Source organism: Staurois parvus, unplaced genomic scaffold (assembly GCF_062004578.1).
Source record: "Staurois parvus isolate SC_StPar_1 unplaced genomic scaffold, SC_StPar_1.0 ptg000362l, whole genome shotgun sequence".
NCBI lineage: Eukaryota > Metazoa > Chordata > Amphibia > Anura > Ranidae > Staurois > Staurois parvus.
The window spans coordinates 6455021-6475982 of NW_028318158.1; the positions used below are offsets into that span (position 1 = coordinate 6455021).

Consider the following 20962-nt stretch of genomic DNA (forward strand, 5'->3'; position numbering starts at 1 on the left):
GCTGCTCTCAGCTGCACCCTGCACCAAGATTTTCCAGCTTGCGGGACCACAACTTAGGTACTAGCAGCCTGAGAACGATTGTCACTGGGTTAAGTTAATTAAGCAATCTTAAAGCTACCACCACCACTTTTGACTGACAAGGGGGAAACTCACAATCTTAGCAAGAACAAATATGAAAAATAAACGTCTGTACACACACTGTCACCCCAGACAGGTATAGTCAGAGACTTGTCATATACAGTAGCGCTCTTCAAGAGACAAGGTTCTTAGTTTGTATTTAAAGCCTTAGGGACAGTTTTGACACTTTTCAAAATAGAATTTAATGATAAAAAGGTCAAAATGGTGCAAATTAATTATTTACAGGAAAAAGATGTTCCAAGGAAACAAAGAGACAACAAAGCAACAGAATTATAAAGGAGTTGAAAATGAAGAATACTTGCAATGTCCTTGGTTTTAGCAGAATTCAGCCAATAAGCAAGGTGTCCTTGGCTCTCATAACTTGGCAGATGTTCCTTGGTTGATGGTACACAAGAGCCAACCAAAAGGTCTTGACATACCCTTTTTCTGTGGTATCAAAGGGGTGTTGACAGAGACCATCTGACCAATTTAAGGGGTGGGTGCTAGGAAGCCGCCAAGTTTATGATCAAGTCTCAAATACAGTATTCATGTTTATGAATACCTACTGTTTACAGGCTGCTACCATGCAGATTATTGTCCAGCATGAAATTAGCTTCAAATGGATTTATATAGGACAAGCCTTGGATATCTATTTCTCATAGGAGGGGTATAGAGGCCTCATCCACTCTGATACCTTCTAGCATAGGGGTGTTTGGATTCAAAATGCTACCCAATACTGATGAAGGTGACTTAGGGCTCGTTCACACTTGACTGTTTTACCAACTCTTGCCAAACGCCCCTATAGCGTTTGGAAAGCGTTGGTCTGGCGTTTGCGGAGCGGTTTTTAATGCTTGGCAAATGCTCCGGTTGCTAGACATTTGCCGAGCGTTAAAAACACCCCACAAACGCCTATAATTGAATGGTGTTACCGCTCCGCAAATGCCCCGCAAACGCACCGCAAACCCCGGCCGGGCGTTTGCGGAGCGGTACCATAGACTAGAATAGGAGGCTTCAACGCCCCCTGACTCGACCAGAGGCGTCCGTTTTGCCGCAACACTAACGCTCCCGTTTGGACAGCACTATGTGCTGCAATGTGCAGAATTGTCCTAGGCGTTTGGGAAGCGGTAAAAACGCTTCCCAAACACCTTTCTGCCGTCTGCACACAACGCTAGTGTGAACATAGCCTAAGTCTATATTCTGGCTGTGCTGTCATTTGTTCATGAGTTATGAAACATGCTGAAGTTTTGTCTTGGATGATATCAGAAATGTGTATTCCACAGACTTCAAACTAAGGTATTTATGACCCAAGGTCTGTTAGTTCTCTGGACTGCTCAAGCTTGTGAGGGTGACAGTTTATTAGGGTTTCCAGACTGACATTGTGGATTGGTCTGTCTGTGCTATCAATGGATTTATAAGAAAGTCCTGGCATCAGTTAATAGTTGTGTATTGTGCCAGATGACTTCCTGGGGGGATTTAAAGGAGACCACTGCTGCCATTCGGCCTCCATGTGTTACAAATTGTCATGGGTGAACTCCGAACAATATAGCGGACACACACAGCTATCCGTGTGCCTGGTACGTACAACCATTACCCTGTAACTTCCTGTGGGCTGAACTAAAAGATCAAACAATCTAAGCAGCTTTATCAGCTGTCTTCTGTGAACTAGAACACAACACCCCTCTATGCAGTGGCGATGAGGAGAGGGGGAGATTTCAGGAGAGCAGTCAAATGTGACAACACTGCTCATCAATACAGTGATACAGTACACTGGGTGAGTGTTGTCACCCTAGGACCAGGTGAAAATAAAGGGAAAAAAGCCTGCAAAAAGAAAATTAATGTAGCCATCACATCCAAGAATTGCTAAGCTTCAACATATAACATTTTTGATTTTGGGTATAGATACATGTTAAGCAGAAACACATTAACCAATCAGATTGTTTGATTGAGATCAGTAAAACGTCATTACTGATTGTCTGGCCTGGATTACAGCACTGCACTGTTTTCTTTTATTTAACTATATTTTTGCATCTATCTTCTGAAAAATTATTAAAATGTTTGCATATTGAAAAATAAAAAGGTTCCATTTCTGACAAATAATACCATATAAAATAACAGATCTTTACCATGTATTGATCCAGCTTCATGCAGAGGGTTTTATATTCTTCTGCACTCAAAGTCCCTGTATTGTCTACCTGTACAGTGTGTGGTTAAGGACTCTTCCAGACAGTGATAAAACAGCACAGGACATAGCCCCCATGCAGGATATAGGGCTGCCCTCCTTAGCTGGCTCAGCACAACATACAGCCTCAGTGCAGGGTATTGAGATGTGCTCCTACAGCTGGCCCAGCACAGCACAGAGCCCCAGTGCATGATATAGAGCTGTCCCCCTGCAGCTGTCCCAGCACAGCACAGAGCCCCAGTGCAGGATATAGAGCTGTCCCCATACAGCTGGCCCAGCACAGCACAGAGCCCCAGTGCAGGATATAGAGCTGTCCCCATACAGCTGGCCCAGCACAGCACAGAGCCCCAGTGCAGGATATAGAGCTGTCCCCATACAGCTGGCCCAGCACAGCACAGAGCCCCAGTGCAGGATATAGAGCTGTCCCCCTGCAGCTGTCCCAGCACAGCACAGAGCCCCAGTGCAGGATATAGAGCTGTCCCCATACAGCTGGCCCAGCACAGCACAGAGCCCCAGTGCAGGATATAGAGCTGTCCCCCTAAAGCTGGCCTAGCACAGCACAGAGCCCCAGTGCAGGATATAGAGCTGCGCTCCAACAGCTGGCCCAGCCCAGCACAGAGCCCCAGTGCAGTATATAGAGCAGTCCCCCTACAGCTGGCCCAGCACAGCACAGAGCCCCAGTGCAGGATATAGAGCTGTCACCCTAAAGCTGGCCTAGCACAGCACAGAGCCCCAGTGCAGGATATAGAGCTGCGCTCCAACAGCTGGCCCAGCACAGTACAGAGCCCAAGTGCAGGATATAGAGCAGTCCCCCTACAGCTGACCCAGCACAGCACAGAGCCCAAGTGCAGGATATAGAGCTGTCCCCCTAAAGCTGGCCTAGCACAGCACAGAGCCCCAGTGCAGGATATAGAGCTGCGCTCCAACAGCTGGCCCAGCACAGCACAGAGCCCCAGTGCAGGATATAGAGCAGTCCCCCTACAGCTGGCCCAGCACAGCACAGAGCCCCAGTGCAGGATATAGAGCTGTCACCCTAAAGCTGGCCTAGCACAGCACAGAGCCCCAGTGCAGGATATAGAGCTGCGCTCCAACAGCTGGCCCAGCACAGTACAGAGCCCAAGTGCAGGATATAGAGCAGTCCCCCTACAGCTGACCCAGCACAGCACAGAGCCCCAGTGCAGGATATAGAGCTGTCCCCCTAAAGCTGGCCCAGCAGAGCACTGAGCCCCAGTGCAGGATATAGAGCTGTCCCCCTTCAGCTGTCCCAGCACAGCACAGAGCCCCAGTGCAGGATATAGAGCTGTCCCCCTACAGCTGGCCCAGCACAGCACAGAGCCCCAGTGCAGGATATAGAGCTGTCCCCCTACAGCTGGCCCAGCACAGCACAGAGCCCCAGTGCAGGATATAGAGCTGTCCCCCTAAAGCTGGCCCAGCACATCACAGAGCCACAGTGCAGGATATAGAGCTGTCCCCCTAAAGCTGGCCTAGCACAGCACAGAGCCCAAGTGCAGGATATAGAGCTGCGCTCCAACAGCTGGCCCAGCACAGTACAGAGCCCCAGTGCAGGATATAGAGCAGTGCCCCAACAGCTAGCCCAGCACAGTAAGTTTCTATTAATTTTTGAAAGGATACATCCATTAGATTAATCATTTCTCTGCATGTCCTGAGGCCAAATCCATCAGATTTAATATCCGTATCTGTAAAGAGAAAAGTGACAAATTACATACTTTAAAATATAACTAAAATTTTATATTAAACAGCCCAATATCCCCTCTTGACCATTAGGGCTCGTTCACACTGGACTTTTTTTTCTAACTCTTGCCAAACGCCCCTATAGTGTTTGACAGGCATTAGACAGGCATTTGGGAAGCGTTTTTAACGCTCCTCAAACGCTCCCCAAATGCTCCCCAAACGCCCTATGCGCAGTTTTGTGGCATTCAATAGGCCTTTGCCAAGCATTAAAACCACACCATAAACTCCTATAATGAAGTTAAATGGTATTAATGCTCTGCAAACGCCTCGCAAGCGGCTTGCAACCGTGTCGCAACTGCACCGCAAACGCCTGCCAGGCGTTTGAGGAGCAGCACCATAGACTTGAATGGGAGGCTTCAACTCCTCCTGACTCGACATGAGGCGTCAGTTTTGCCTGCTTCAGTGTGAACAGCACTGTGTGCTGCCATGTGCAGAATTTTTGCATTAAAAATGCTTCCCAAATGCCTGTCTGACGCCTGCTGACAAACCTAGTATGAACGTAGCCTAAGTTGTGTACAGGTAATTGCAGACTTTGGATCAGATGTGGATCAGACGCAGGCTGTCTAATACTCACACCTTTGCAACCAGCAGCCTGTGCATTATACCCTTAATATGATCTATTATGATGGCTTCAATGAAAGGGTCACATCTTTCAGAAAAGAGACGGTTAAAACATATCTCACTCCAAGAACAGAAATGCAATATATTGCAGATTACCAGTCCTTAAATGTGATGGCTGAATTTGTTTCCTTTTTTTTTTTTCCTTTATTTTCATCTGGTTTGGAGAATAGAACACAGTCTGTCTTAGGCCCCATGTACACGGGACACTCCTGAATGATGGAAACTGACTGCTGGAAAACGTAGGTTAAAAAACGTCTGTTTAGCCGCGTTTGCAAAACACGTTTCTTGCGTTTAGAACCGTTTTGTAAAGATAAGCACATGAGAACCTCCCAAATGCCCAGAATGCACTGAAAAGTGGTATGTTATTAACTATTTCAGACTGTTTTAGAGAAATACAGAGAGTAGAAGCAGAGACAGCAGTATGTGTTGAGATTAGCCTAGGTGTGAGTTGCTCATTAACATTTCTTTTGTTTCCAAGGGTGGAAAAGGTGTCTGGTGGAGGGAGTCATTAAGGCCACCTGGCAGGGAATTTGAGCTGTGAATGGTCATTAACATATCTTTTGTTTCCAAGGGTGAGAGAGGTCTGAGGTGTGAATTGGTCATAACAATGTGTGACAAGCTTGGTAGGAACATCAGGTGTTCAGTGTTTTTTTGAGTACCTTGAACATGCTTTGCATGCATTTTTCATGATGAAAAAAAGCTCTGGACAGCATCGGGAACTGGAAGAGTTAAAAAAATTTCAAACACAAACGCTTATAAACACAATTTGCCGCATTTACAAGCATTTTGCATTTGAAATGCTGATAAAATCGACTGCTGATTGCAAGTTTTCTGCGTTCAAAAAAACGACTGTAAACTCAACTGCCTGTAAACGACTGTAAATGAAGATGTGTACATGGACACATAGGAAAACATTAGGGTGAGTTCAGGGCCTGCTGAAAAAAATGCTGAACAGCTCCTAAACGTGAGTTTATCAGCTGCAGTGTACATGAGCCCTGAGAGTGACAACGCTCACTTACTGCACTGTATCTATGAAGGAGTAGTGTTATCACCCTAGGACAAGACATGTGTTATGAATACAGAAGATTGAGCTCTAGCACACATAGGGTGAGTATGAGGTCTGTATTTGTAATGGAGTGTACCCTCTACTCTCTGAACGTATCGTGGCTAAGCAGTGGCATGACTACAATAATAATGACATTTTCTCTAATGTTTTTGGGTCTACCAGTAATTTTACATGCAGATCAGATCCAGGAACAAAAGTACATGAATTATGTAGTGATATCATTAAAGTGAACCTCTGGGCACAATTAAAAAATGTTATATATGATTCAGTCTTTCACTAACATCACAGCAGCAGTTTTTGTTTTATCTGTCTCCCATCCCATCCTGTAAGATAGTTTTATTACCTCTTGATCCTGCCAGTAGCCCCCTTATTTTTTATTTTTTTTCTTCCTGTGATAGGGTGACAACACTGTTAGCTCTGCAGTAAAATGGCACAACAGTATTGTCACCCTTTGGACAAGGTAGTAATATACCTGAAATGTAGCATGGAGATGGATATTTGTTCTTACTGACACTGTTATAGTGTACATTTGTTTGTGATAATTTGAGGATGCAATAAAAGAGATGGAAATAATTCAACTTTCAAAAAATTCCAATTCAGCAATTGTGACAGATTGTTCGCCAGAGGAATTTTCAACTTACATTTTGACAGCTTCTTGTTCAAAGCCCGACTCAGGTCTTCTATATTAAACTCCTCTCTCTGCTGCTGCAAACATGAGGAGAAACAATGTAACAAGCAGAAAAAAGTAATTATTTTCTTAATAACTATAATGCAGGCCATAGACAGGTCGAAAATCGGCCGATTTTTCGGCCGAAAAAGAAATCGGCTGATTTTCGCACCGTTAATGGGTTAATTGGTCGGCCGTTTTTTGGTCTTTGGCACATTTTTTTATCGGTGAAGGAAAAAAACTGGCCGATTTTGCCGATCGGCCGATTTTCCCATCAATGATGGGCAAATCGGCCGATCTTTTTACTGATAAAAAATCTGCGCATGAGCCGTGGCCTGCAAGAAGAAGAAAAAGAAGAATAAGAATTCCAGTCCGCTATTATATTTGACATGAAAAAGTATTGCGGTTGCAACAATGTATCTATTTGTATCTGAATAAAAACATCTGTATCTGAAATGGATACAAATAGATACATTGTTGCAACCGCAATACTTTTTCATGTCAAATATAATAGCGGAGCTCTCTGCAGGGACAGAAGTCATTAAATGCTGGCCGTAGACGGGACCAAAATCGGCCGATTTTTTTACCGTTGGTGGTAACGTCGGCCTATTGAACGACCAATTTTTCATTTTTTTTTTTTAAATTGCCGGTTTTCGACCCGTCTATGGCCTCCATTAGTCTCGATTCACACTACTGTGACCCGAAAGTTGCGTGATTTACAGTGCGACTTTGCCAGGTGCTTGAGTACTACTTTGATGCGACTTGATGTGACTTTGATTCAACTTTGAAGCGACTTTCAGGGAATGCCTGGGTAATCTTCCAGTAATGTCGGATCCAAATCACATCAATATAGATCAGGATCTGACTACGAGGCGACTTCCATTAAAGTTTATTGGCACAAGTCAAATAGAAGTCGCCTTGAAGTAGTACAGGAACCTTTTCTAAAGTCAGAAGACAGCTCTCATTGACTAACATGGGATTTCACATGTCATGCGATCTGGGGTCCGATCCTGAGCAGTGTGAACCGAGCCTAAAACCTGTAATGTGTCTAAAGTCAGAATGTTAGTTACCTCTTCATCTGATTCCTCTCTCCCGTTCTGAGGCTCCACTTCTGGGGCAGAATTTGATAAAGGCTTCACAAAATAAAGTATATTATTATTTGATTTTTATTTAAAGCAATTAGTTACTCTTTAGGATTGATAGATTTATACTTCTAGCATTAAAAATGTAACAGATAGATACTTCTAAAAACAAAGGCTTCATACACACTTGCGTTTTTTTTAGCTTCTAGAAGCTATTCTCAGCATTAATCTTTCTACTCCTTGACTAACATGGGATTTCACATGTCATGTGACTTGGGGTCCGATCCTGAGTAGCGGCAGTGTGAACCGAGCCTAAAACTTGTAATGTGTCTAAAGTCAGAATGTTAGTTACCTCTTCATGTGATTCCTCTCTCCCGTTCTTAGGCTCCACTTCTGGGGCAGAATTTGATAAAGGCTTCACAAAATAAAGTATATTATTATTTGATTTTTATTTAAAGTAATTAGTCACTCTTTAGAATTGATAGATTTATACTTCTAGCATTAAAAATGTAACAGATAGATACATCTAACAACAAAGGCTCCATGCACACTAGCGTTTTTTTAGCTCCTAGAAGTTATTCTCAGCATTAATCTTTCTGCTCCTAGAAGCTAAATAGTGTTATCCTATGTGTCCATGCACACTACTTAAGGCTGTTAGCATCTTTTGAGCTTCAGCATCTAGGAGCAGAAAAAATTGTTTTTGAGCTTTTTGGAGCATTTTTCCAGCAGAAAAAAAACGTTAAACGCTCCTAAATGCTACTAAAATGCTCCTAACAGCTTTTTTCTAGCTTTTTGTTCCTCAACATGTAATGTAAAAAAACCAGAAATATAAATGTAGCACCTCCCTGTGATCATGTATTCTGTGCACCAAAACTCATCATCAAATAAATAATATCCTAATTTTTAACAATTCAACAAGTTTTTCCTTAAGACAAAAACCACATATCATATAGTGTCCACAGTCCATAAATTGTGTGTATCTTCCTTCATAAAATTTCTGCTTTATTCTCTTCCCGTGATAAATGATCAACACCTCCTAAATAGTTGTGAACAAACACTCTGTGTATCCACCACCGTTCCAATACTGCACTCCCCTCCACTTTTTTGACCTGTCCTCTTACAGGTCAAAATCACTTGTGTCCCATTAATGGGAGTCCTTTAATCACCTTCTCTCCTCCTTCTAGACTTTCCTCAGTTGTAGTTCTCTATCCAGAGGTCACTTACTGGCAAACCTTTTTCGGATGACTGGCCCTTTAAAAGATGCGCTCCCCGTCATACTGTATGCTCAAGCATAAAGAAATTGTATCCCCATAGTGCAGTATGTAAATTAAAATGGATTTATTAAAGTAAAAAATGCACTCACATATGACAAATATTCCACAGTCATTAACATGTACATGTATAATTACTTCCGGTTCCGGCTCTCCCAGCGCCCTGACTCAGAGAAATTGATTTTCTAGAACAGTGAAATAAAGCGCTTGTTCTAGGAAATCATTTGTACTGTAAAAACGCTAATAAAACGCTAACGCTCCTAAATTCTTCTGAACACTGCTAAAAGGCTACCAAAATGCTACTAAAAAATTATATTACCAGCGTTTTTATCCAGCGTTTTTTTTAGCTTAGCAAAAAAAAATGCTACTGTGCATGGAGCCTTAAAGTGTATCTAAACCCAAAAATAAAACTGTAAGAGATAGATAGATAGATAGATAGATAGATAGATAGATAGATAGATAGATAGATAGATAGATAGTGTGGGAACTCGCTTCAAATGGTAGAGCTTTTTCAAAGCACACAGCAACTTGCTTTCTTTTTTAAGGCCTTTTTAGCCCACTTTTATTTAAAGAAAAAGTCCCATAAAGCTTCCCACGCAGGGGTATCCACCAACAAACAAATATTCAGCCTCCTGGCTTGTACACACAATTTTCCTCTGGCCTTCCACTTCAGGCTTACGTCCTTTTCCTGCAGACTCTTTCTAAATGGCTTTTTTGCACACAGCGAGCCTCTAGCACACAGCTACTCTGGCTTCCACCCAGGGGCGGACTGACAACTCATGGGGCCCCGGGCAATAGGGGATCATGGGTCCCCTGTGTCCTTGCCCAAACTCAAAAAAGCCTATGAAAAAGGTACCAGGGGCATCTCATGGGGCCCCCTACTGACCCTGGGCCCTTGGGCAGTGCCCGAGTTTCCAAATGGTCAGTCCGCCCCTGCTTCCTCCTCTCCTAGGTGAAGCCCTCCTGACTCCAAGGCAGAGACCTGCTGTCTGCCAGGGTGGAGACCTCCTGACTCCTGTCTTCCGGGGTGGAGCCCAGAATCATGGCCTGGCCTCCATGAAATAGCCTGCACACACCTGTGCAATCAGCGCGTTGGCTGCTCTCAAAACATGGACCCAGGATTGGAGATTTCATCCCTCCCAAATCTTTTAGAAATCTCCAGGCTACAGGTCCCAAAACAGGCTTTACAAACCAAAGAGGAAACTGATAAACCAGTTTCCTCTGCATTATGAGAACTGCCTGGAGCCCCTCAACTTGTATGGTTGAGAATCCTGGGTCACCACCATGATTTCCACCGTGGCAGGATACCACTGCCACAATAGATAGATAGATAGATAGATAGATAGATAGATAGATTGATAGATAGATAGATTAGATAGATAGATAGATAGATAGATAGATAGATAGATAGATAGATAGAGTAGATAGATAAGATTCTTCTAACAAACTTCCTATCCTAGGATGCTCCTCCATAAATACAGTGAGTGAGTGTGGTCACCCCATGACAGGAAGTTTGTTACTGGCAGGATTACCATAAAGAGTAATAAAGAGAAAAAGGGAAACTAATGCAGCTACCATATCTAAGGACTGGTAAACTGCTATAGGTTTTTGTGGTTTGAATATATTGTAAATGATAATGTGACAGATACACAGAGAAAAATACTAATGACTCAGAAAAGTGAGGAAGGGCATACAGGTAAATAGTTGGAGACTCATATATACAGTGGAGAATGAGTGAACAGCTTTGAATTTACCTCATAGATATTTGCTTCCACATTGCCAATTTCACTAAAACAAGTAAAATAAAATAAATTAAAAAAATTGTCACTGAATAAGGAAAGGACAGATTGCCTTTAAGATATACCTAGCTATCAAATGGAATTTCTAATTTCATACAGATTTGATGCAATGTGAAGTGAAAAGGCTAACATTTTGTAATTCATACAGTATGTTTGTGTCATGAGATACAACATGAATTGTACACAAGGGGACCCGTTAATTACTGTTATCTCCCCCAACTCCATCACTTATACTAAAGCTGGCTGGAGTGATATTCAGCTGGTCCAACAGGGACTGGCTGAATTTCCATCAGTAGGTGGCCTCCCCCATTTAACAGAAATTGATAAGTTAACCAAATTAACAAAGCACAGGCTCATCTTCATGCACTCTTTCTACTTACATCGCATTGGCTTTCTTTTCTGAGAAGACGCGAAGAAAGAAGTCAGCCTCTTCACTAGGACAGTAGGTGGTTGGGATGATCACATAGTTTCCAACAGGAAGCAGGAACCGATTGGACACTTCACGGTGATTTTTGTAAAAATCCAAACGGGCCACGTCTTTATTTTTTTTGAAGAAATCTTTTCCCAGCTGCAGATCTTTGAGACTCTGAAGACAATATGGAAGGATCAGATAAATGAGAAAGTGTCTCCTACGCCACTAAATATACTGATACTACTCAGCAGCCAGCACTAAAGGTGCCACAATCTCAACACCAACAGTATTCAGAAAAGTAAAGTGTAAAGCAGTGCGGCGCTTAAACCAAAAGAAAAATATTGCATCAAATTACATATTCTTATATTTTTCCCTTTCACCACCGTATATTATATAGCCCAGACAGCCATACCACATATAGAAAATAATAAATTATGGGCTGGTGGTATTATATACTTAAAGAACTTCTCATGCACTATGGTGACTTAAAACACAATAAAGTGAATAGTGTCCATGTGCATAAATTATCATGCAGGTGTGAACTGCAAGTGCTAATCCTCAGATTGAGGGTGCCCCCTCACCTTCCTGCCCAGGCCCCTAAGGACCAATGAGCCTTTTAGTATATAATGGATCTTTCCCCTGGAGTTGGATGGGTCCTTCAGATGGTTGGTCCTTCAGGAAATAGTGGTGGGACTCACCTCCTCTTGTCTCTTATCTCGGATCGTTGGTAGTACCGATAAATATCCCTCCCAAGTGGTCACCAGTAAGGCAAAAGAACTTACATTCTAATTAGATAAATAGTGCTCCACCCAGGATAGGCGTATATTCTGATGAAGTCACGTGTTCAAAGTGACATAACACGTAGATACGCCAGTGGGAGGAGCTTATACGACCGAACGTTCTGACGTCATATCCGGCGCGGGCGCCATCTTGGTGCTCCCTTGCCTGAATGCAGTACACCCTTTGAGTGGTGTGAAGGCCTGTTAGTAATGAATGAGCATGTGAGTCGATCTCTGTTTTTATTATTGATCTAATAAAGCGGTTTTACACTATGTAAGTTCTTTTGCCTTACTGGTGACCACTTGGGAGGGATATTTATCGGTACTACCAACGATCCGAGATAAGAGACAAGAGGAGGGGAGTCCCACCACTATTTCCTGAAGGACCAACCATCTGAAGGACCCATCCAACTCCAGGGGAAAGATCCATAATATACTAAAAGGCTCATTAGGGGCCTGGGCAGGAAGGTGAGGGGGCACTCCACCTACCTGAGGATTGGCACTTGCAGTTCACACCTGCATGATATTTTATGCACATGGGCACTATTCACTTTATTGTGTTTTAAGTCACCATAGTGCATGAGAAGTTCTTTAAGTATATAATACCACCAGCCTATAATTTATTATTTTCTATATGTGGTATGGCTGTCTGGGCTATATAATATACGGTGGTGAAAGGGAAAAATATAAGAATATGTAATTTGATGCAATATTTTTCTTTTGGTTTAAGCGCCGCACTGCTTTACACTTTACTTTTCTGAATATGGAAGGATCCCAATGAACTAAACTTAAAGAGCACCTGTCATATTAGCCAGAGTGATCTCATCTCAGGTGCCTCATAAACAAGCACTTTAGAGTCTGTCGAGTTATTTTTCTGTCTATGTTCTATCAGAGAGTTTTTCCTTCCTTCACTTCCTGTCCTAGAGATGCAGATATGATCTCTCCAAAGTGGGGCATATTCCCTCTTAGACAACTGTCATGACAACAGGGGTCTCCATTGGAAGATTTCTAATCACCGCCTGTTCTTTCGACAACTCAAAAAGTTCAGTTCTAGAGACAATGGTCATTCAGACCAGTTGAGAGAGTGGACCTTCCTAGCAGCGTGTCAGCAATAAAAACAAGCCAGGTGTTATAACCTTTCGCACCATCTAATACTAAAATGAAGCAAGTTTGGACTTTACATGCACGTTGCTTTGAACAAGTAGGTAAAGCCCTGTAAAATTAGTCCTCATTCACCTCGAGAGCTGTATGCATTGTGCAGTAATTGATCTTCAAAATAGTGACAATGAAATTTTAGCTCCTCTTCTTTTACTTTCTGTTGCACCAGAATCTTGGCAGACTTCCAGCCCTCTAATGTAAGCACACAGCAGGTGTTTCTAAACCAATATAAACTGACTGAAACCTGATTTTTGAGCATTGGGACAGTTTAAGACCTTGTTCACATGGGTGTATTTAAAGTGGTTGTAAAGCTAGAAGGTTTCTTTACCTAATACATTCTGTGCATTAATGTAAAAAACCTTTTGTGTGTTTGCTCTCACCCGAGCACCCCCCTCCCTCCCTCCATACTTACCTGAGCATGAGCTCAATCCAGCAATGTGCACAAGAGCAGTGGCTCTCTCTCCTCATTGGCTCAGATACAGCAGCAGGAGCCATTGGCTCCCTTCTTTGGTCCACTTTGGAGACCACTCACAGTGGTGGTCAATTGAAAGAAAGCCCTGTTTTACATTTAGATGGTCAGTGCCTTATGCTAAGTGTTGTTAATACTGAAATTTTGCAAGTACCATCACGCAGTATATGATCAATTCATCCTTTAAGGAACCCCAGGCATTCTGTGGAGGAACCCCAGGGTTTTACAGAACCCTGATTGAGAAAGGTGCTCTTACATTACATACAATCCACTGACTAGGCTTGCGGAGAGGGAAGTGTGGAACATAGACCAAAGGAGGGCAATTCCTTATACTCTTCATCCTCTTTTTTTTCTTACTCTATCTTGTTATTTCTCTTATTTTTTTTTTCTTTATTTTCTCTACTTTTCCATTGCTCTCTTAGCATTTACTTGCTGATTGATTATATTTGCTTGTGCATTTCTTGTTTGGAAGTTGGACTAATATAGTGGTACCCATTAACTGGACACCATGTGGGTGTCAAGAATTGGGGGGGTTTGTGTTTGCTCATTCTTTAATTGAATGTGTAGGCAGGAGCAGCCTGTTTTCTCCGATGTAGGTGGCACTCGATCCGAGTGGTACCACTACCCGGAGAGGAAATCCAAGGGAAAAACTGTTTCTCTATGGTTTCCTAGGTCAATGGAGCAGAGTTCCAGTTGGCTATGCTGCGGCCAGGTCACCCTTGGTGGCCATCTTGGGTCAACAGGGTCTATTTAAGTCCATGCACCCGAGATTTGGCACGCACTTTGCATGTGGCTAGTGCGCATGCAGAGAGATGCCACTTGTTAGGGAAAGTAATTAGCGGTAGGAAAGGTTCCTGATGAGGAAGGCTAGGCTAAAGACTTGATATCTTGGAAAGGAGCTTCCCCTCTTGGGATCGAACACCACTTCACCCTCTGAAGTATACGTTGTCGGCACCTCTCCTCAGCAACAACTGACTGTGCTGAGCTGTGAGTTATTTCCCTAGCTTTGCTCTCCTGCCTGGGTGTTTGTAATGTCGGTATTCTGTTCAATACAAATTCCAAGTTTTACTGCAACTGCACCTCCCCATAAATGAACTGTATATAGAGTATGGGCTTCAAGACTTTCAATTTATAATCGCCCTTCCTTTCTCAACCTCTGTACTGAGAGCCTACTTACATGAATGCCTGTGTCTTTATGTTATTTAAAACAATAAAACATATTGAAACAGAGAAAGGCTGCTCTTTACCATTTTACCATACCAAGTTGGACGGCATGTGCAAGGAGAGGTAAAAATGAATTTCATACCTGTTTAGGGACCTGAAAAAGATATAATAATAGAATTGTGTAACTATAATACAAATTACTATAATCAATAGCAACAATGATATCTACACATGATCAACTATCCAAGTGATATAATACATTACAAAGACATTAAAACATCCACTATACAAAATTATTATTAAAGCTGAATTTCAGGGACCACCTAAGTAAACAATACATTTTCTAAGATATTCCCAGTGATGTTGCAGATATCATTCTACATATCTAAAATTAATGAATAAAATTGCTCTCCCATGCTGGTTTACATTGGTTCTCCTAGCAAAAAAACTCCCACTGCAACACTATAATGGCAGCACTACATTACAGAACAGGCAAATATCCAACAGACAGGGATCACATTTCATGGCATTTTAGTGGTAGAGAATGCATAAGGGCTGTATAAAGAGAATTCTGGGCAGTTAAAGGGGTGTCCCTTTAACTGTATTAAGTTGCCCCTGACTCAGAGCTTCATGGCCACCCCAGTCCTCAGTTTGCTTCTCCAGTATGGTAACATCAGGCCTTCTCCTCTTGGCCTACAGGGGGCTGAACTCTGACTAGTATGTCAGCTGAAAGAAGACACAAGTGCAAGAGTGGTTAGCAAGACTGGAAATCTATAGAACTAATGTTCTTGTAGGGAAAAAAATTGAGTACAGTGTGGTATACCTTTTATATATACGCCACTCAAAGTCTGCAGAGACTGGGGATTGTATTGACTAGTAATAAGGTACCAGAGGCGTAGCGGGGGGGCAGGGTGGTTCATATGTACCCAGGCGCCAGGGTACAGGGGCGCCAAAATGAGGCTTACAACGTTACATTATAATAAATGAACAAGGGTAATAAATCGATCACAAGATCACTGCAGCGGCTGCAGCAGACGTGTCCTCTGATACGTCTGCCATCCACAGTGATGATGCTGCCTGCCAGCCACTGCAGCCAGCCGAGATACGGTTCTGTCTGCACATATTGAGCGTTGATAAAAAAAGTGGGCATATGTGACGAGTCTACGACAGTGACTGAGTGAGTCATGTAATATAGTTTCTATAAATTTGCTTCTTTAAATACAATGTTTCCTTAAAATTTAAATTGTTTTTCCTTATCCAATGTAATAGAAAAAATGTGATTAAACGGGGAGGGGAGCTGGGGTGCCAATTTTATAGTTCATCTACTGTAGTGCCTGAATTTTAGCTTTGCAATTATATCCAGTCTGATGTGGTGTTTTAAGCTGGGTATACATTATACAATTTTCTTGTACAATTTCCTTTAGATTTACCTTCAACGATGTAGTGCAAGGGCCTGCCTGATTGCATAGAAATTGAAATTGTTTAGGTTTGACCTTATATTATATGGTTTTGGTTAGTGGTGCACCGAAATGAAAATTCTTGGACCGAAACCGAAAATTCAGGATGCATTTGGCCGAAAACTGAAACCAAAATGGACATTTTTAAAAAATACATATTTTTTATTATATAATTGTATTATATTAAACTTTTTAAATTCATATCATGAATTTATTTTCAGCATCTTTCGGTCAATAGGTTGCAGTTTTTGCAACGCTTTTGTGTTAAAAAAAGGCAAAAGAAAAGCTCAAGAAAAATGCATCTCTTTAAGTTTAATGTATGTCTTCGCACTGGTCCATTGCGCTTCCCTTGAAGTATTAAAAATCCTGCTTGCTGCATTTTTGGTGCATATTTGGAGAGTTAAAAAAACACACCAAAAACGTGCCTCCCCATTGAGGTCTGGTTCACAACAATGTTTTTTTAGGGCTTTATGCAGAAGTGCACTACAATCCATTTAACATGGTTTCCTATGGGACACATTCACATCTTTTTTTGAGCTTCTGAATTTTTGGAAAAGGTCAGGCACTTTTTTAAGAGCAAAATGTTGAGTTTTTGGTTCAACAGGACAATGGAGACCCTGCAGAAAACGTGTGTAGTGCATTTTCACACATTTGCTGCATTTTTATGCATTTTGCGTTTTTAAATCTGGCCAGCAATAAGTTGGCCTTGAAAAAAACATTAAAAAAATGCATCAAAAAATGCTAAACACACTGCAAAATGGACAAAACACAAATTACATTGGTATGAACCAGGCCTGAAGTGCATTGAAAACGCAGCAAGGAGGTGTGTTGGTGCAAAATGGATGATCCCTTGGGGTAGAAGGGGTATATGGGGATATGGGGACATCTGACAGATCTCACTTCAAGGCAAGCCTCCTGTCGTCACGAAGAAGCAATCTCCAAAGCACATGCAAGGAAAAAATGGAGAGAGGCGCCACTGAGTGTAGCCTGTAAACATTTATTAAAAAGGCAACATAAATTGCACTCACATAGGAAGATAAAATACAGGCCTATCCGAAGTACAGTAATTGTGAATCCAGGACCAGTATATTCCTCGATATTAGGGGGAATCCTCTCCTTTCCTAAGTCCGGGGCCGGCTGAAGGATGTCAAAGGACCAGAACAGGAGCTGAGGCAGCGATGGCATGCAGATGGACCGCCTGTTTTGCCCTTTTAATCTGCCCAGCAACAAATTTGCCAAAAAAAATATTCAAAAAACGCTTCAAAAACGTGCATGCAAAAACACAAAATGCACTGCAAAACATGACCTATGAAAAACGCACGCTAAACATGGTAAAATCACTGCAAAATTGCTGTAAAATTCCAGGTAAAATTGTGTCAAAGTAGCAGGTAAAATCACGGTTAAATCGCACATTTTCAGCAGCCATTATCACCACCTTTTTTCCTGTCTACAAAACGCTGATTACAATATTTCCAGCCAATACATGTCGGCCACTGATATATCGGTGAATCACTAGTTTTAGTAAATCTAAAAGAAAATTGCACAAGAAGATTGAATAATGCATGGCCAGCTCTACTGTGCGTTACCGCACGTATTACCAAGCATTGCATTAAGGCAGCCTACTCATCTGAATGACTATACACCACAATGGACAACAGAACTAAAATCACAATGCAGATCCCCATATGCAGATGTGTTGGTTTAGTGAGTTGGGTGCCATCCAAAATGAATGGTACAAGAGTTGGCATGTGTTGTGGTAACTACTTTTACTGCGTGCTACTGCAAAGCGTAGATCTGAATGGGTACCAGATCATATATGCAATGATAAACCTCAGTAGATCCTGTCTTTTAAAAATGACACGTGCTTAAAACTGTATTTGTACAACATTAAGCTTCTCATTTTATATATAGTCAGCCAAAGCTTGTTGTTTACAGATTTCAATAGTTCAAGCTGAATTTAACACACTCAACTGAAGGAGTCAGGCCAATGACTCTTCCCCCTCTCTCCTCCCACTGTACAGCTTCATCTGAGGTTTCAATGAGAGATAGCCTGTCTGAAAGGAGATATAGTAACTGCTTCTTCCCCTTCCCTTTAGATAACCTAAAGTGCTTTGGGAATTCATTTCCATGATTTAAACGTTCATTCATAAAAGAAAGACTGTGTGTATAGTAAGCGTAAAACATCTGTTTAGGAATTTACCAACTTTAAACTGGTCCTAGACCGTTACAATTTCCTTGTAAAGCTGCTCTATGTGAGTTGAAAGCTGACAGCCCAGAATTACATGTAGAACTAACCTTGTATATGTAGTAGCCAATTCTTAACATGTTCCCTCCCTGTGGTTTCTTTCTCCGTTGCTCCTTCTGCATCAGACTGACCAGCACTGTACAGCGTGGCTCCCCACTCTCTGCTTTGCAATCCTCATCAGGGTCCTCCAGAGTGACCCGAAACTGTGGATTGGTCCAAAACGTCACTGTCAGAGAAAAATAAGAGAATAATTAGAAGAATGCTATAAAATATAGAATGGCTTAAAAGAAATTAATCAAAATTTCTTCAAAACTCAATCTTTTAATTCAACTATAGTAACAACTTGAAATCTTGCTTTATTCGAGTAGCCATGCACCAACTGCAGGCTGAAGTCAGGCTGTCACGGGAATGCTTGCTTGATAAGCTGAAGGTTGAGGAGTACTTATGTGAGCTTACAGGAGGAAAAGAAAGAACTAGGATCATCAATGGACAAATGGGCATTTGGTCACTTTTCTTGTACATTTTGCTTTTTGAAATTTTGAGCTAGATTTATTGGGCTTTGCAAACAATATTGTGGTGAGTAGGAAAAGGTTGTGAGAGGAATTTGTGATTCTTACAGTTGTCTCTGCATCCTCCAGCGGTCACTCCTGATGTCCACTTTCCATTAAATCTACTTAGACACCACTTATGTTTTTCATTACAACATACATTGTCCAGATTAAGGTGGCAGATTTCTACCCGATAGAATTCATCCAAGAAGGAAGAAAAAGGCATCCTGCAAAACACAAAAAATACTGACAGACTATATACAGAATATTTATTTAATTTTATGTTTCCTTCCAACTTTGTAGTGCAGTACAATGATAATGCTTTTCTTGCCTCTATAAAAGTCCATGGGTCATCTCAGGCTGCTAATGATTCATTAAAGTAGATGTAAATTGTATACCACAAAACATTATCACAGACTGTTTACATTTTTTTATCCTTTGTTGCATCTCAGAGATGCCGATCTCCTCCAGCCTCTTTCAGCTACATTGTGTATATGTTAACTTTACATCCTTGCTCTGGACTGTCCCCCTGATAGTGGTAACATTGGGCCATACCTAAGCAATATGTGTTGGCATGGCCGCATGCAGTCTCACCCAAAGATACATGTGACAGGGTGTCAATGTGCAGGGAAAATTTGTGGAGATCAATTTAAAAAAAGATTTTAAAAAGTTTAAATTTACAGGGGACCAAGTGCATGTAGCCCTTGATCCCATTGTGATCTATAGCCCCATTGTGCATTAAACATACTTTTTGATTCCGTTTGTGCTATAGCTACACCCCAGGCTGAAGCCCAATTTATGGGTTAGCCAAAGTTGAAGCTACAGCACAGCACTAGGCACTGCCTCCTCTCTAAGATTCTCATTGTAGACACAGGGAATTGTTTACTACTAATGGCATTTACTATTTGCAATTCCTGTACTCTGTGTCAATCATTACTGGTGGGGCTGGGTTATCTATCTGCTCATGCAGTGGATGTTTACTGACAACCAGGGGCGGACTGACCATTTGGAAACTCGTGCACTGCCCGAGGGCCCGGGGTCATTAGTGGGCCCCATGAGATGCCCCTGGTACCTTTTTCAAAGACTTTTTTGAGTTTGGGCAAGGACACAGGGGCCCCATGATCCCCCATTGCCCGGGGGCCCCATGAGTTGTCAGTCCACCCCTGCTGACAACTCACAGATAGATCACGCAGCCTCTCTAGTGCTAATTGGTCTTTTTCAAATGGCTTGTGTTATGAATGGAGATCACCCCTTTCCCCTGCTGTGCTGGATGACGGCACTTGACTCCAACATGTTCCAACTGCCAGAGACAAGTGCTGTCAATCAATTCTCATTAAGTATTCTTCACATTGTGACCATATGGAAGGACAGTACTGGGGGCATTTTATTTACCAAACTAGCCCATGAACGAAAGCACATATCAGAATGGGACCACGTGCCACGTGCTTTTCATGCTCCATGCACTTGGTCCCCTGGGGTAATTGGTAGTGATAATGATTTTTAAGAGAAGGTGATACTTTAAAACTTCTACGAGATTTTATTGATTGGGTTTAGATCTATTTTAGGCTTGCACAGAGAATGTATTAGTGTGCATAAAACAAGCATTTTATACACATTTTAGAGTCTGTAAATTAAATTTGATCATGAAACAGCAGGTGAACTTTTTGACGGTGCACTATATATTTTTCCTCAACTCACCAGGTCTCTCCATCATCACACTGTAGATTCAGCTGAGCTTTAACTTCTGGTTCAACGTCATTCCATTCTGGAGCACTGTAGGAGGTACAAATAATGAAAATTTCATTTGCTAAACTTGTTTAAACACAGAATACAGTATTAATCCATTTTACTTAAAGCAGAATTCCAATCAAAAAAAGGATCTATCGAGAGATTAAAAAAAAAAATTAAACTGAAATACTCGCCTTTAAAAAATAAATTTTTAAAGATTCAGGGAGCTGTGAAGTTCTGGCCTTTAAACATACAGGCCACCAGAAAATTTAGTATATTGGCCTTTTATTTACAAACTTTTTTTTTTAAAAGTGACATTGTGATGACAGCGTCACTTTAAAGGATAAGATCACCTTTTGTAACATGTTATATGCTACAACCATATTCAGGGTGTAACATGGTACAGATGCACTCCCCTCCCCCCTGTGTCCCCGTTTTGACTATGAGC

The 20962-nt window shown here is 41.8% G+C and overlaps 1 protein-coding gene across 2 annotated transcripts in view; it reads right to left on the reverse strand.

Annotated features, from left to right (window-relative positions):
- The window catches only part of LOC149456385 (calpain-8-like), a 53822-nt gene that overhangs the window by 5492 nt on the left and 27368 nt on the right, over nt 1–20962 (reverse strand). Inside the window, exons 8-18 of one of the 2 annotated variants that reach the window (XM_089685060.1) lie at nt 20485–20559; nt 18856–19013; nt 18289–18464; nt 14679–14690; nt 10935–11140; nt 10510–10543; nt 7837–7899; nt 7473–7535; nt 6377–6437; nt 3929–3993; nt 2241–2309 (exon numbers count right to left, since the gene is read on the reverse strand). In XM_089685060.1, the coding sequence (XP_089541186.1) occupies nt 2241–2309; nt 3929–3993; nt 6377–6437; nt 7473–7535; nt 7837–7899; nt 10510–10543; nt 10935–11140; nt 14679–14690; nt 18289–18464; nt 18856–19013; nt 20485–20559 (982 nt within the window). Of the gene's footprint in view, nt 1–2240; nt 2310–3928; nt 3994–6376; nt 6441–7472; nt 7536–7836; nt 7900–10509; nt 10544–10934; nt 11141–14678; nt 14691–18288; nt 18465–18855; nt 19014–20484; nt 20560–20962 lie in introns of both variants that reach the window. The other variant, XM_089685059.1, reaches the window with a different exon arrangement.